This window comes from Salvelinus fontinalis, chromosome 21 (assembly GCF_029448725.1).
Source record: "Salvelinus fontinalis isolate EN_2023a chromosome 21, ASM2944872v1, whole genome shotgun sequence".
Lineage (NCBI taxonomy): Eukaryota > Metazoa > Chordata > Actinopteri > Salmoniformes > Salmonidae > Salvelinus > Salvelinus fontinalis.
Window position 1 is genome coordinate 23378912 of NC_074685.1, and position 15665 is coordinate 23394576.

Here is a 15665-nt window from a genome sequence, read left to right on the forward strand (position 1 = left end):
ACAATGTATTCACTTGGCTCTGCACGCTGCTGTATCAAATGTAACAGAAGACTGATCACAGTCTGCATTCCCGCTCGCCATCACGGCTAAGGCTATATTAAATAAACTGACAGAGAAATAGATGCACAGAGAAATAGGTGTGTGATGGTGGAAGGGGCAGCCATCCATTTCTGAGGATGTCGGGAGAGGATGTGGACATCGACCACTAGGGGCAACAGTGAGTGCTGTTACCTTCAAGTAGTTTTTGGTTTTCCTAGTGCATTCTGGACTGGGACGGCAGATGGGCGTAAGCATCTGCCTCTGATTCCAAAGGTTGCAAGTTTGAATCAAGCCATATAAAGTTGTTTTTGATATTTCTGTTTTAAGCCTATCCCAAACCTTAACCCTTACCTTAACCATTCTAGGTTAATGCCTAAATTTAACCCCAAACTTAAAAATGCAGACTTAATGCCTAAACTTAACCTTTGACACTACGAAACCTAACGTTTGCATGAACTATCAACGTGAGGCTGTGAGAGCTAGTTGCATTCTCAAATACTTTATTCTCAACAACGAAAATTAACCACTTCTGTATGTGTGTAAGGACTTGAATGTTGATAAAAATATTACAAATATCAGAAAGAGAGAGCTTTAAGGAGGCATGTTCCATTTGTTTTGAGAAGTGGATGTCTGTTCAGCCTCAGCATCTGTCTTTGGTTAAGCTAGGAGCACAGACAACCTTTTCACGTGTAAAAAAAAAGGGCAACCTTTTTTCTTCTTTCTCTCTTCAAATTTCACTGCCTACAACAACATAACACCAAACATATGAGCTAGTGGGTCTCAAGTGCAAGTGGGTGAATTGAGGACTGGGAGTTAAGAGTATATATATTCATCAAGACAGGATCACATTGGAGTTCATAACACACAATTCTCTAAAAGTCCTAAAGTTACAGTACCAGAGTCCTAAAGTTACAGTACCAGAGTCCTAAAGTTACAGTACCAGTGTCCTAAAGTTACAGTACCAGAGTACTAAAGTTACAGTACCAGAGTCCTAAAGTTACAGTACCAGTGTCCTAAAGTTACAGTACCAGAGTCCTAAAGTTACAGTACCAGAGTCCTAAAGTTACAGTACCAGAGTCCTAAAGTTAAAGTACCAGAGTCCTAAAGTTACAGTACCAGAGTACTAAAGTTACAGTACCAGAGTCCTAAAGTTACAGTACCAGAGTCCTAAAGTTACAGTACCAGAGTCCTAAAGTTACAGTACCAGAGTCCTAAAGTTACAGTACCAGAGTACTAAAGTTACAGTACCAGAGTCCTAAAGTTACAGTACCAGAGTCCTAAAGTTACAGTACCAGAGTACTAAAGTTACAGCACCATACTAAAGTTACAGTACCAGAGTCCGAAAGGTACAGTACCAGAGTCCTAAAGTTACAGTACCAGAGTCCTAAAGTTACAGCACCAGTGTCCTAAAGTTACAGTACCAGAGTACTAAAGTTACAGTACCAGAGTCCTAAAGTTACAGTACCGGAGTCCTAAAGTTACAGTACCAGAGTCCTAAAGTTACAGTACCAGAGTCCTAAAGTTACAGTACCAGAGTCCTAAAGTTACAGTAACAGAGTCCTAAAGTTACAGTACCAGAGTCCTAAAGTTACAGTACCAGAGTCCTAAAGTTACAGTACCAGAGTCCTAAAGTTACAGTACCAGAGTACTAAAGTTACAGTACCAGACAGGCAGCTCTGTCTGGTTAGTGTCAGATGTATTCATTTATCTTATCAGGATGGTGTTAGATGATCGTCCGATTGTGAATAAAAACCATTTGTTTCATCCAATAAAAAGAATAGTGTAACATACACCAGTAACACTGTTCGAAGAGAATAAAACACACAATATGTGTGCAAAACTGCTGCTTCAATATAAATGACTGAATATTAAGATACATTGAAACATGACCAAAGTAGAAAAACAACCTGCAATCAAATTAAGCACAATCGACCTAATGCATGACATAAACACACACTGTACCGTACATGCATGGTGAGAGAAAGAAAAAAGTGCAGTTGTGCAACTGTGAGAGCTGACTGTGACAATGCTAGCAGTTGGTGGCTGGGTCTCAGTGTGGCTCCGTCAGTCTCCCAGGTTTCCTGACATAGTGAGTAAATACTGAGTGCTCACATTTCACTTGGACACACTGTTACCTTTTAAAAAGGCACCACCGATAGAGCCAGCTCGTATATTAACCCAACAAGGCCCTGCCCTGCCAATTTCAGGCAGTAAATAACCCTACACTGTCAGTCATCCAAATGCCTTCTCCAGGACTTCGATGTGCTCCCTACTCACCCCCCCTCGGTCCCCGCAAAGGCAACCTTCCTCTACCCCAATCACAAAAAAACATAATCTTCCTTTAAGACAAACTTGTTCCACATTTATGATATTATTTATGGCTGCCGGAGAGGGCTTCCAGGCAATGGGGGTGGACAAAACAAAACACGGGGCCTGAAACTTTAGACCCAATGTTGCCATCATTACAAAACTATTGAACCGCTGGAGTCTTAACCTGGTCAGACTCACATGCCATGGATTTTTTTTCCTTTTTAAGTTTCTGTCCAAATATTCTTTTTTTCGTCCTGTAGACTGTGTGTTTCTCCATCTCCATATCATGCTAATGTCCCCTGTGTCTATTCACATAAAACTGCTGTGTCGGGGGTGGTCTGTTTCAGGGGGCAGACCGAGGCAGGGCTCTGCAGGAAATCTTTATGAGAATGAGGAGGAAATGGACTTGGAAGTTTAGTTAGTGTTAGTTGACTGTCAAATGTAGTGTTTGGCTTGGCGTAAGAGTGGTGTTTGGCATTGGGTCTGTAATTCGAAACAAGTATGTAACCTTATAGTCAAAGCTGACCTTACCAATTCGCTTCCCCAAATAAACACTTAAAAAAGGCTGATTGCACAACTCGGCTTCTGCTGACAGTACAGAAGGCATGCAAAAACAGGAAAACCCAAATGTCCTAATCTTCAAAAGACATTGGGGACATCTATTGCTTTGTTATGTAAGAGTTAAATAACTGTTACTGATGCTAGTTATCAATCAAACCAACAGATACATAGAACAGTGTTGATGGATTTGGACACATTAAAAAGTCATTTTAAAATATAATCTTTCAAAAATGCTGTATTGAGAATCTTGGTAGAGAGAAAAAAAGTATACCACCTTTACATGTCTGTAGTATACTGATCCTTTACAAAGCAATCATATTACCAGCAGTGAGAGACAACGATTGCCTAATAACAGTGCCAATCAATTACAGAACCCAAGATGGGTATGACACATTGTTTACGTACGTCTGTCTGTCTGTCTGTCTGCCTGCCTGCCTGCCTGCCTGCCTGCCTGCCTGCGTGTTGGCTTTACTATCCTTGTGGGGACCAAAAGTCCTTAAGGACAGTAAAACAAAGGGAAGTGGGTGAAAAGGCTATTTTAGGTTTAGGGTTAGGAGTTAGCGTTAAGGTTAGGATTATGGTTAGGGTTAAATGAAGGGTTAGGGGTTAGAGAAATAGGACTTTGAATGGGAATCAATTGTTTGGTCCCCACAAGGATAGTAAAACAACGTGTGTGTGTATGCATGTGTGTTTGCACGTATGTTTGTTTGTGTGTGTGAGTGTGTGCATGTCTGTGTGTTAGTAATGGTGTAATAACATTCCGAGACATGCCTGGTATGACATGAAATCCATTAGCGTGGTGATACCCTGGATCCCCAGACAGTCCAGTAGATAACGCCTGGTCTTGAGTGCTACCATCTACCTATTGTTTTCATCTAGAGGAGAGCGAGCCAGATACGACCAGCAAATACATTATACCCATTCCTGAGAACACACATGAAGTCGTAAATACATCCCATAAGTCTTACGTAGATCTCACATCAATCACTGTCTCATCTACAAAAAAATACTGGCTTCTCTTTGGCTCCAGGAACCACTGCAAACTCTTTGAAAACACTTGTAGAAAACCAACCTGTAAATACCCCAGTGCAGGTTGGATTGAATGGAGACCTTGGGTTCAGTCTAGTTCTTCAGCTCTTTGTGGGTGAAGAGTCTAGTGGTTGTAGCACAGGGGAATCAGAGCAACACTCTCCTGACGTGGTTATGAAATCATTCCTGAGTTTACTGGGGGCTTCAGGCCTTTACAGGTAACCAGAGAAGTTGGTTTTATGAATGAGTTTTCCACACTATACACAAAGAGTGCATTCCCTATTCAACACAACACTCGTCAATTGCCAACACCGGAGCGCTTCCATTCGCTAGGGTCCAAGACCATTGGCTACATCCTAGGCTCCCTTGTAATAACAATGCTGTAATTTGTAGACTTAGCACTTGTGTCCAGTCACCAATTGGGTACAAAATATGAATAAGAAGGTAAATGAGAGGAAATAAAAATATCTGATGAACTTGAGTAAACGAAAACGAAAATATATGGCCGCGCCGTGTGGATTCTTTTATGAGATTTATGTCCTTATAAGATGGTACTCCAATGGAAGAAACCTGCTCATGATTGGTTTTATGGGCCAGGATTTGCAGTGAAAGCCTAAACCAATATTTTGCTGTCCAAAATTACTGCTGACCAGGGTGTTTGTGTGTGTGTGTGCATGTGTGTGTGAAAGAAAGAGAGTGTATGTGTGCGTTTGTACAGGCATATGTGCGTGTGTGTGTGTGTGTGTGTGGGTGTGCATACGTGTCTGTAAGAAAGAGTTTGCATGTGTTTGTGTGTGCACGTATATTTGTGTGAGTGCACGTATGAACACATGTATGTCTATGTCTACGTGTGTCTATAGGCGTGATCCACCTTTGTGAAGATGGTTGAAGAAACAGTGGAGAAGAGGGCACTGGGGAGCAGCAACATGTGAAAACACGTTTTCTCGGTGCTCAGATCCAGGGTGAACAATTTACTATTAATACTTGACCAACACCTCCCCACAGTGTTAATTTTGTAACATTTAATTTGGAATCGAACCCAATTTACTAATCTGGCTTTTTTTCTATACATTTTTGGCCTTTAAATCATAAAATGACGAGGCAACAACGGCCACGGGCCACAAAGGACCAGGCCTCTGCTGAAGCCTCGGGCTCACCTGACACGGACTCTGATCCCCCCCGGCCTAGCCATCGTAATGGTGGCTATCATTAAATCTGAACAGACTGTGCTGGCTAACGTGGAGTCAGTATCCACTGACCTATCCACACAAATAGCTATTCTCACCACCGAGGTCAACATAAAGATAGACTCTGTTAATGAAGACTTGGCGAGACATGACACCTGTCTGAATAGCCTTGAAGATGGCGCAAATATTTACTCCGACAAAGTGGTGACACTGGAAGAGCAAGTCACCCTGCTATCATCAGATGTCGTCAAACTCACTTCCAAGGTTGAGGACCTCGAGAACAGACAGCACCGGGGGAACGGTCACATTTTTGGTGTGAGAGAGGGACTCGAGACCGTAGGCGGACTGCGGCCTACTCTGTCCATAGCTAAACTGCTACAGGAAATTCTAAGCCTCGATTCCGCCCCCACCCTTGACCATGTGCACAGAAGCATACAGTCCGCACTGAAGAATGGGTAGCTGCCCAGACCCAAAGTAGTTAAATTCCACTACCTTCAGGAGAAAGAGGATGTCTTCCGTAAGGCAGCGCGAGCAGCTCCCATCACCCACGATGGCCAGAATATTCACATTTACCCAGAATTCACGGCGACAGTCATGAAGAAGAGGTCAGCCTTCAACGAGATGAGGGGGCTCCTACACCGCTGTCTGAACACCAAATTCGGCATTCTTTACCCAGCTGTACTGAAGATCACTACTCCCTTCGGCGGGCAGAAGACATTCTTAGATCGAACCAAGGCCAAAGAATACACTGTCGTGCACCTACATCCACAGCAGGACAGGCGACATAATACTAACTAGCCATTGTGGGCTCCTACTGTGACCCTCCACTAGCCGTGCTAACGCGACCAAGGACCAACAGGAATGTCAGTGTTCAGTGCCAGTCAATTTTCAGTGTTCTGGCTTGTTAGGATGTTCAACAGAGGGTTACAGTACATTTATACAAATGTTCAATTTTACTGGGTTTGTTTTCCTATTTACTTATTTAATTAAATGTTTTTGGAGTATATGTGTGTATATATGTGCAGCTGAAGTCAGAAGTTTACATAGCCTTAGGTTGAAGTCATCAAAACGCGTTTTCAACCACTCCACAAATTTCTTGTTAACACACTATAGTTTTGGCAAGTCGGTTAGGACATCTACTTTGTGCATGACGCAAGTCATTTTTCAAACAATTGTTTATAGACAGATTATTTCACTTATAATTCACTATATCACAATTCCAGTGGGTCAGAAGTTTACATACACTAAGTTGACTGTGCCTTTTTGAACAGTTTGGAATATTCCAGAAAAGGATGTCATAGCTTTAGAAGCTTCTGATAGGCTAATGGACATCATTTGAGTCAATTGGAGGTGTACCTGTGGATGTATTTCAAGGCCTACCTTCAAACTCAGTGCCTCTTTGCTTGACATCATGGGAAAATCAAAAGAAATCAGCCAAGACCTCAGAAAAAATGGTATACCTCCAAGTCTAGTTCATCCTTGGGAGCAATTTTCAAACACCTGAAGGTACCACGTTCATCTGTACAAACAATAGTATGTAAGTATAAACACCATGGGACCACGCAGCCGTCATACTGATCAGGAAGGAGACGCGTTCTGTCTCCTAGAGATGAACGTACTTTGGTGCGAAAAGTGCAAATCAATCCCAGAACAACAACAAAGGACCTTGTGAAGATGCTGGAGGAAACAGGCAGAAAAGTATCTATATGCACAGTAAAACGAGTCCTATATTGACATAACCTGAAAGGCCGCTCAGCAAGGAGGAAGCCACTGCTCCAAAACCGCCAGAAAAAATCCAGACTACGGTTTGCAACTGCACATGGGGACAAAGATCGTACTTTTTGGAGAAATGTCCTCTGGTCTGATGAAACAAAAATAGAACTGTTTGGCCATAATGACCGTCGTTATATTTGGAGGAAAAAGGGGGAGGCTTGCAAGCCGAAGAACACCATCCCAACCGTGAAGCATGGAGGTGGCAGCATCATGATGTGGGGGTGCTTTGCTGCAGGAGGGACTGGTGCACTTCACAAAATAGATCGCATCACGAGGTAGGAAAAGGATGTGGATATATTGAAGCAACATCTCAAGACATCCGTCAGGAAGTTAAGCTTGGTCGCAAATGGGTCTTTCAAATGGACAATGACCCCAAGCATACTTCCAAATTTGTGGCAAAATGGCTTAAGGACAACAAAGTCAAGGTATTGGAGTGGCCATCATAAAGCCCTGACCTCAATCCTATAGAACATTTGTGGGCAAGGAGGCCTACAAACCTGACTCAGTTACACCAGTTCTGTCAGGAGGAATGGGCCAAAATTCACCCAACTTATTGTGGGAAGCTTGTGGAAGGCTACCCGAAATGTTTGACCCAAGGTAAACAATTTAAAGGCAATGCTACAAATACTAATTGAGTGTATGTAAACTTCTGACCCACTGGGAATATAATGAAAGAAATACAAGCTGAAATAAATCATTCTCTCTACTATTATTCTGACATTTCACATTCTTAAAATGAAGTGGTGATCCTAACTGACCTAAGACAGGTCATTTTTACAAGGATTAAATGTCAGGAATTGTGAAAAACTGAGTTTAAATGTATTTGGCTAAGGTGTATGTAAACTTCCGACTTCATCTGTATTGATGTAGTGATGGGGAAATTGTTTAGCACACACGTTTTTCTGGCTAACCTCTATGGTCCTAATTGGGATGACGCTCAATTTATCTCTGACCTCATCGCAAACTTCCCGACCTTAACTCTCATCATTTGATATTGGGAAGAGATTTCAATTGTGTATTGCATCCATGTCTAGACAGATCCAGACCCGAAGCCCAACAATGTAATTTCTAAATCAGTCGCAGTGATCAGCTCATTCTAGAATCCTATAATTTGTCTGATCCATGGAGGAGGAGCAATCCCACTGCTAAACAGTACTCCTTTTTTCTCCAGTCCACCACTCATACTCTAGGATTGACTTTTTCCTGCTGGAGAAATATAATTATTCCTTTTGTAACTAATAGTCAATATCACATTATCATTATCTCAGACTTGTCCAGCTAGATATCCGCTTTCCGGACAGTACTGTGTCACAACGCGCGTGGCGACTTGACCCACTACTACTATCCTGTAGTGCCTTTAAAAAATACATATCAACTCACATTGATGTCTTTTTACAGATCAACTGCACCGCTGACATGTCTCACTCTACTGTGTGGAAACCGGATTTATCGCAGGTAGGCAATTTTTCTATAATATGTGCCGGCTATCTAATGTTCTTTATTCTGCCCACTCAACTCTACAGACAGAGTTTGTCATCTCTCTTGATGCTGAAAATGCTTTCGACTGGGTTGAGTGGGAATATCTATTTACAGTACCAGAGAGATTTGGGTTTGGCCCGTCATTCCTTTCCTGAATTAAGATATTGTACTCATCCCCAGTGGCGTCTGTTCGCACCAACAATGTTACCTCCAGCTACTTCCCTCTCCACAGGGGGGCCAGGCAGGGTTGCTGTTTATCCCCTTTCCTATTTGATATGGCTATTGAGCCTCTTGCTATCGCCCTGCGGGCGGAGGAGAGGATTATGGGAATATTGAGGGCAACATAACTCGCAAGGTGTCCTTATATGCAGACAATCTTCTTTTATACATCTCTAACCCTGTGGAGTCTATACCCTATCTCTTGGACATGCTACAAGGTTTTGGGACATTCTCTGGTTATAAGTTAAACCTAACAAAAAGTGTGCTCCTCCCCATTAATCAGTTAGCAGAAGGAATTGGGTTTGCCAATTTCCCATTTAAGGTGGAGCATCAGGTCTTTACTTATTTGGGGCTCATTTAAGGCTCTGTTTAAACATAAATTCAAAACACTCCTGGAGTGCACTAAGCAGGATTTCATAAGGTGGTCGTCTCTTCCCATTTCATTAGCAGGTCGCATTAATTCTGTTAAGATGACTGTTCTACCTAGGTTTTTGTACTTATTCCAAATGATCCCCATTTTTCTGCCAAAGTCAATGTTCAAACTGGACAGCTACATTTCCAACTTCATTTGGAATAAGTTAAATCCACAAATGAGAGAGGTATATCTACAGAGACCTAAGGCCGCAGGCGGGCTGGGCCTTCCCAATTTTTTACACTACTACTGGTCAGCAAATATATCTAAATGTGTTTATTGGATTTCTACATTTGAAAACAAGGACGGCCCAACTTGGGCCATCATGGAGTTACAGTCAAGCCTTCCAACTTCTCCGGTCTCACTCCTGTGCTCCCCAGTGTCCATGAACCTTGGCACCCATGTTTTGAACACCATTGTTAAGAACTCCCTTAAAATCTCGTCCCAATTCCGAAGTCACTTTAGCCTTAAACAAGCAAGCAACTTCTCCCCATGAACATCTAATCATCTCTTCCCAGTGTCACAGATTGACACGGCATTCCAGTTCTGGCGTAGGAACGGTCTGGTGTTTTTTTGTGACCTATTTGTTGATCACACATTCGTCTTATTCCATACTCTGAGGGTTGACCATAATATTCCCAATACCCACTTTTTTAGATACCTGCAAACTCGCAGCTTTGTCAAAAAACATTTCCCTTCATTTCCTCTCGCGCCTACTAAGTGTCCAGTCGAGAGGTGCTTAGACCTTACCCCTTATCTGAAGGGCACAATCGACAGATTATACAACATAATACAGAACGTTAATCCGCCTTCCTTTGCAAATACAAAATCTGCATGGGAGCAAGACATACAGTGGGGCAAAAAAGTATTTAGTCAGCCACCAATTGTGCAAGTTCTCCCACTTAAAAAGATGAGAGATGACTGTAATTTTCATCATAGGTACACTTCAACTATGACAGACAAAATGAGAAAAAAAATCCAGAAAATCACATTGTAGGATTTTTAATTAATTTATTTGCAAATTATGGTGGAAAATAAGTATTTGGTCAATAACAAAAGTTTATCTCAATACTTTGTTATATACCCTTTGTTGGCAATGACAGAGGTCAAACGTTTTCTGTAAGTCTTCACAAGCTTTTCACACACTGTTGCTGGTATTTTGGCCCATTCCTCCATGCAGATCTCCTCTAGAGCAGTGATGTTTTGGGGCTGTTGCTGGGCAACACAGACTTTCAACTACCTCCAAAGATTTTCTATGGGGTTGAGATCTGGAGACTGGCTAGGCCACTCCAGGACCTTGAAATGCTTCTTACGAAGCCACTCCTTCGTTGCCCGGGCGGTGTGTTTGAGATCAATGTCATGCTGAAAGACCCAGCCACGTTTCATCTTCAATGCCCTTGCTGATGGAAGGAGGTTTTCACTCAAAATCTCACGATACATGGCCCCATTCATTCTTTCCTTTACACGGATCAGTTGACCTGGTCCCTTGGCAGAAAAACAGCCCCAAAGCATGATGTTTCCACCCCCATGCTTCACAGTAGGTATGGTGTTCTTTGGATGCAACTCAGCATTCTTTGTCCTCCAAACACGACGAGTACCAAAAAGTTCTATTTTGCTTTCATCTGACATTCTCCCAATCTTCTTCTGGATCATCCAAATGCTCTCTAGCAAACTTCAGACGGGCCTGGACATGTACTGGCTTAAGCAGGGGGACACGTCTGGCACTGCAGGATTTGAGTCCCTGGCGGCGAAGTGTGTTACTGATGGTAGGCTTTGTTACTTTGGTCCCAGCTCTCTGCAGGTCATTCACTAGGTCCCCCCGTGTGGTTCTGGGAGTTTTGCTCACTGTTCTTGTGATCATTTTGACCCCACGGGGTGAGATCTTGCGTGGAGCCCCAGATCGAGGGAGATTATCTTCCATTTCCTAATAATTGCTCCCACAGTTGATTTCTTCAAACCAAGCTGCTTACGTATTGCAGATTCAGTCTTCCCAGTCTGGTGCAGGTCTACAATTTTGTTTCTGGTGTCCTTTGACAGCTCTTTGGTCTTGGCCATAGTGGAGTTTGGAGTGTGACTGTTTGAGGTTGTGTAACGGCAGCCTTCCCTCTCTTCACGAGAAGAGAGAGTGTAACAGGGATCGGACCAAGACGCAGCGTATTCCGTGTTCAACATACTTAATGACAGACGAAAACGTGAACACTTACAAAACTACAAAATAACAAACGTGGCTTACCGATACAGTCCTTTCTGGTGCAGACAAAACACAGAGACAGGAAACAACCACCCACAAAATCCCAACACAAAACAAGCCACCTATATATGATTCCCAATCAGGGACAACGATTGACAGCTGCCTCTGATTGAGAACCATATTAGGCCGAACACAGAAACAGACAAACTAGACACACAACATAGAATGCCCACCCAGCTCACGTCCTGACCAACACTAAAACAAGCAAAACACATAAGCACTATGGTCAGGACGTGACAGGTTGTGGACAGGTGTCTTTTATACTGATAACAAGTTCAAACAGGTGCCATTAATACAGGTAACGAGTGGAGGACAGAGGAGCCTCTTAAAGAAGAAGTTACAGGTCTGTGAGAGCCAGAAATCTTGCTTGTTTGTAGGTGACCAAATACTTATTTTCCACCATCATTTGCAAATAAATTAATTAAAAATCCTACAATGTGATTTTCTGGATTTTTTTCTCTCATTTTGTCTGTCATAGTTGAAGTGTACCTATGATGAAAATTACAGGCCTCTCTCATCTTTTTAAGTGGGAGAACTTGCACAATTGGTGGCTGACTAAATACTTTTTTCCCCCACTGTAGGTGGCGAGCTACTCAATGATATATGGCAACAAAGTATTGTGCGTATCCACACATCATCATTTTGCATAAGGCATGGGCTTATTCAGTTTAAGGCTTTGCACCGACTCCATTACTCAAATGACAGATTGGAAAAATACACCCAAATGTTGACCCCAAGTGTTTGAGATGCCACCAGAGTCCAGCGACTGTGGGACACCTGTTTTGGTCATGCCAATCTTTGAGTGGCCTCTGGGACCCCATTTTTGAGGCATTTGCACATATGTGTAATACAACTGTTAGCCCCAACCCGGTCAGTGCCATTTTTGGGGCACTTCCCCTAGACCAGAATACTACCACGCATCAGGCAAATGCTAACTCGCCTTGTTCTCTTTTTTGTTGCATTGGGTTAAGGAGGTGATGTCATCTCTGACTCTGGAGAAGGTTAGGTACACTGGGCGTGGGTCCCGACAAAAGTTAACCTTAACCTGGTCCCCATTAATACAATACGTGGAGAGCCTGTCTTTTACTTAGTGTAACTTGCAACATTTGTTAAGCAGTCATGTCTATTTTAGTGACCATTTGTGCAGATAATAATTTTTATTGAACTTTTTCCCCATTGTTTTTGTTTCTATTACTGTTTGTTTCTGTTTTGATTTCCTATTTAACTTACTTTTATAGATGCCTTGGTGGGTGGGTGGGAGGGAGTGGATGGTGGGATGGAGGGAGGGTGGGAGTGGATAGCTGGATGGAGGGAGGGTGGGAGTGGATGGTGGGATGGAGGGATGGAGAGAGGGTGGGAGTGGATGGCTGGATGGATGGAGGGTGGGAGTGGATGGTGGGATGGAGGGAGGGTGGGAGTGGATGGCTGGATGGATGGATGGGAGAATGAGGGGTTGGGGCTGTACTGTTTTGTTTTTATATCTGAAAATCTATAAATAAAGTTAAAAATCTATAATAAAGAAACAGTGGAGCTACAGTAACAGACAAATTCAACTTATCGACTGGATATAAAACTTCATGTTACAGGGTTGGAAGGCAGCCATTCTCAGATCTGCAGGAATGGAAAGATTAAAAAAAATGAGAATACTGGAGATGATGGTGAAAACGATCATGTGGTTTTTGTCCAAAGGCCGCCTAGAACTCCAAGGCATTCTTGAGAATGTTAGTGGTTATTGCCATTTTACTTCATGATCATTAACACTGCAGTTCTGCTGGCTCAGATAGGTCAACTTAGACCAGTAACATATTAAGTATCTGGACCAATTAGGTTGATCGTTACTTATACTTGAAATCTGTGGGCCAATGGGATAATCTCTTACTAATGAAGTGTTTTACCTGAGCCACAATAAGGAACTTTTGGACACAGACAACAACACGTCACCATTTTCTCAGCTACTTCCCACAGTGGAAGTGGAAGACGACATTTGACACTGACGCCAAAACAAACAGTGACACCAGATGTGGTGGGGGCACCAGAATCGCTGTGACAACTTAGACGTCTCCAAGTCTTTCCGAGCCTCACCTGGGTCCCAGCTCATCTTCACTCCGCCAGACAAAGTCTCCAAACTTCTCGTAGTGGGAGTTGTAGTGGTGTTGCACCCTGTAAAGCAGCGGAGGGGGAATCTCCATCAGAGTGTTGTAGGCCGTCTGCTGCTCCTTGCCGCTGGTGTAGCCGTTGTACAGGTTATACACCTTGTCTGCTATCTCTGACACAGGAGGAGGTGGAAGAGGGGAAACGTTGAAGTCATTTGGAAGACACAGGTAAACGTGGGATAACTATATCAAATGAAGGTGGGCAAGTCAACCCAAGATCACCATCACAAGTAAAACCTAGTTGCTGGTGATAACCCTGGTGCTAGAATAAAATGTGATATTGTATATTGGAGAGAGAAAGGGATGGATGCTGAGGGGGATGAATGGGGAGAGTGGGAAGGTGGTTAAGGAGGGGGAGGGAGGAGAGAGAGAGATGGCGAGTAACCTGCTGTGGATTTCAAGGGCATCACAACAGGCTGAGGGTTAGGAGAAAGAGGTGAGAATGGCAGGGGGAGGGGGGAAAGCGTGAGGGAGAGATGGAATGAAGAAAAATAATGTGGTAAGGAGGGAGGAATGTGATAGGGAAAGCAAAGTGTCTGTGGGGGGGTTAAGAGAGAAGAGATTATGGGGAAAGGAGAATGTATAAAGGACGGATGGAAAGGTTCTGGGATGGACAGAGTATAGAAAAAGAATATCAAGTATGAAAAGGGAGTATGAGGAGGAGTACCTTCTGCTCTGCTATCATCTACCATTGGACAAGACGTCCGCACTGAGACGAAGCTAGACTCTGAATGACTCCCTCGACTGTCCACAGCATATAGAGTGAACCTGAGAAAGAGAGAGAGAGAGAGAGAGAGAGAGAGAGAGAGAGAGAGAGAGAGAGAGAGAGAGAGAGAGAGAGAGAGAGAGAGAGAGAGAGAGAGAGAGAGAGAGAGAGAGAGAGAGAGAGAGAGAGAGAGAGAGAGAGAGCGCAAGAGGGAGAGAGAGAGAGAATTAAGAAAACAAATAACACAATATAGAAGCTGACATATTTCATATGTCAACAAAAATTAACAACCTTTCATATGTACTGTTAAAGTATGAGGGAAATCAAAGGAACTCAAAAGTAACAGGCCTCTTTCAACAGAAAGAAATACCTATGTGGCTCCAGCCATTCCATCCCAACCTCCTTTCAAAGCTAGATGCACCGTGTACCCCAGCTCTTACACTTTGCACAGCGTTTTTATGAGCCACTGTTGACAGCAACAGAACTCCTTTTTGAAAATAGCCATAACTCAGAGCCAGGTCAGGACTCGAGACCCAGGAGTTGGTAAAGGACTCGGGGGGGTTTCGATTACGTCTGTAAGTGGTCCCTGCCTGGTACGCGACAGACCAGCCAGTCGGCAGCAACGGCCATTACACCTAATAGCGCCTTTAAATGGGACTCCCACTTCCTCTAATGACGGAGTTCCTGCTCTCCACAAATGTAAACATATTAAGGCCTCAGTTCCCCTGGACCACCAAGTGGCCGTGGCTAGTACTGTACACAGTAGTGAGGGGGAAAGACATCCATGTTGCTCCCTGATGATTATGGGGTGCTAATAGATCATTGGAGAGATGGTTTCCTGTGAAGTACTGTACTGTCGGTCGTACAGTCTTTCTCATAGAAGTAGCTTTTAGAGAGATGATGGCTGTGTATGAGACATGAAATGTGATGGAACTACCAACATGCATGTAGATAATGTGCATGTAACACAACAGCTGTTGGGTAATCTACAGACAGAGCTGATTGGACACTCCCAAAGTAACCATACCTCAACGGTCCTTTGGCATGGATATAGTCAAACGGTAATTGTTGTTCTTAGCATTCTATTTCTAGGGTTTATACTGTAAGTTGAAATGGTGACTCAGTGCTAGATGTGTGTTGGGGGAGATAAAAAGCAGTATTAAAAGCAGTATTCTGCGAACAAATGATTGTTTTTTAATACATCTGTGAATCATCGAATATGACCATTATCTAAACTGCAAAACTGCTGGGAATAGGATGGTTTGTCCAGAAGAATACATACAGTGCCTTCGGAAACTATTTAGACCCCTTGACTTTTCCCCCATTTTTTATGTCACGGCCTTCTTCTAAAATGGATTCAATCGTTTTTTACACCATCAATCTACACACAATACCCATAATGACAAAGCAGGTTTTTAGATTTTTTTACAAATGTAAAAAAAAAAAAAATGAAATATCTCATTTACATAAGTATTCAGACCCTTTACTCAATACTTTGTTGGAGCACCTTTGTCACGTTGGTCCCTCTCCTTGTTCGGGCGGCGTT

General features: G+C 43.0%; 1 protein-coding gene across 2 annotated transcripts in view; it reads right to left on the reverse strand.

Moving 5' to 3' along the window:
* LOC129818467 (astrotactin-2-like) overlaps positions 1-15665 on the reverse strand; it is a 433204-nt gene that overhangs the window by 5509 nt on the left and 412030 nt on the right. For both annotated transcript variants that reach the window (XM_055874386.1, XM_055874387.1), the window contains 2 exons: positions 14081-14181; positions 13343-13526 (listed from right to left, as the gene is read on the reverse strand). In XM_055874386.1, the coding sequence (XP_055730361.1) occupies positions 13343-13526; positions 14081-14181 (285 nt within the window). The remainder of the gene's footprint in view (positions 1-13342; positions 13527-14080; positions 14182-15665) is intronic.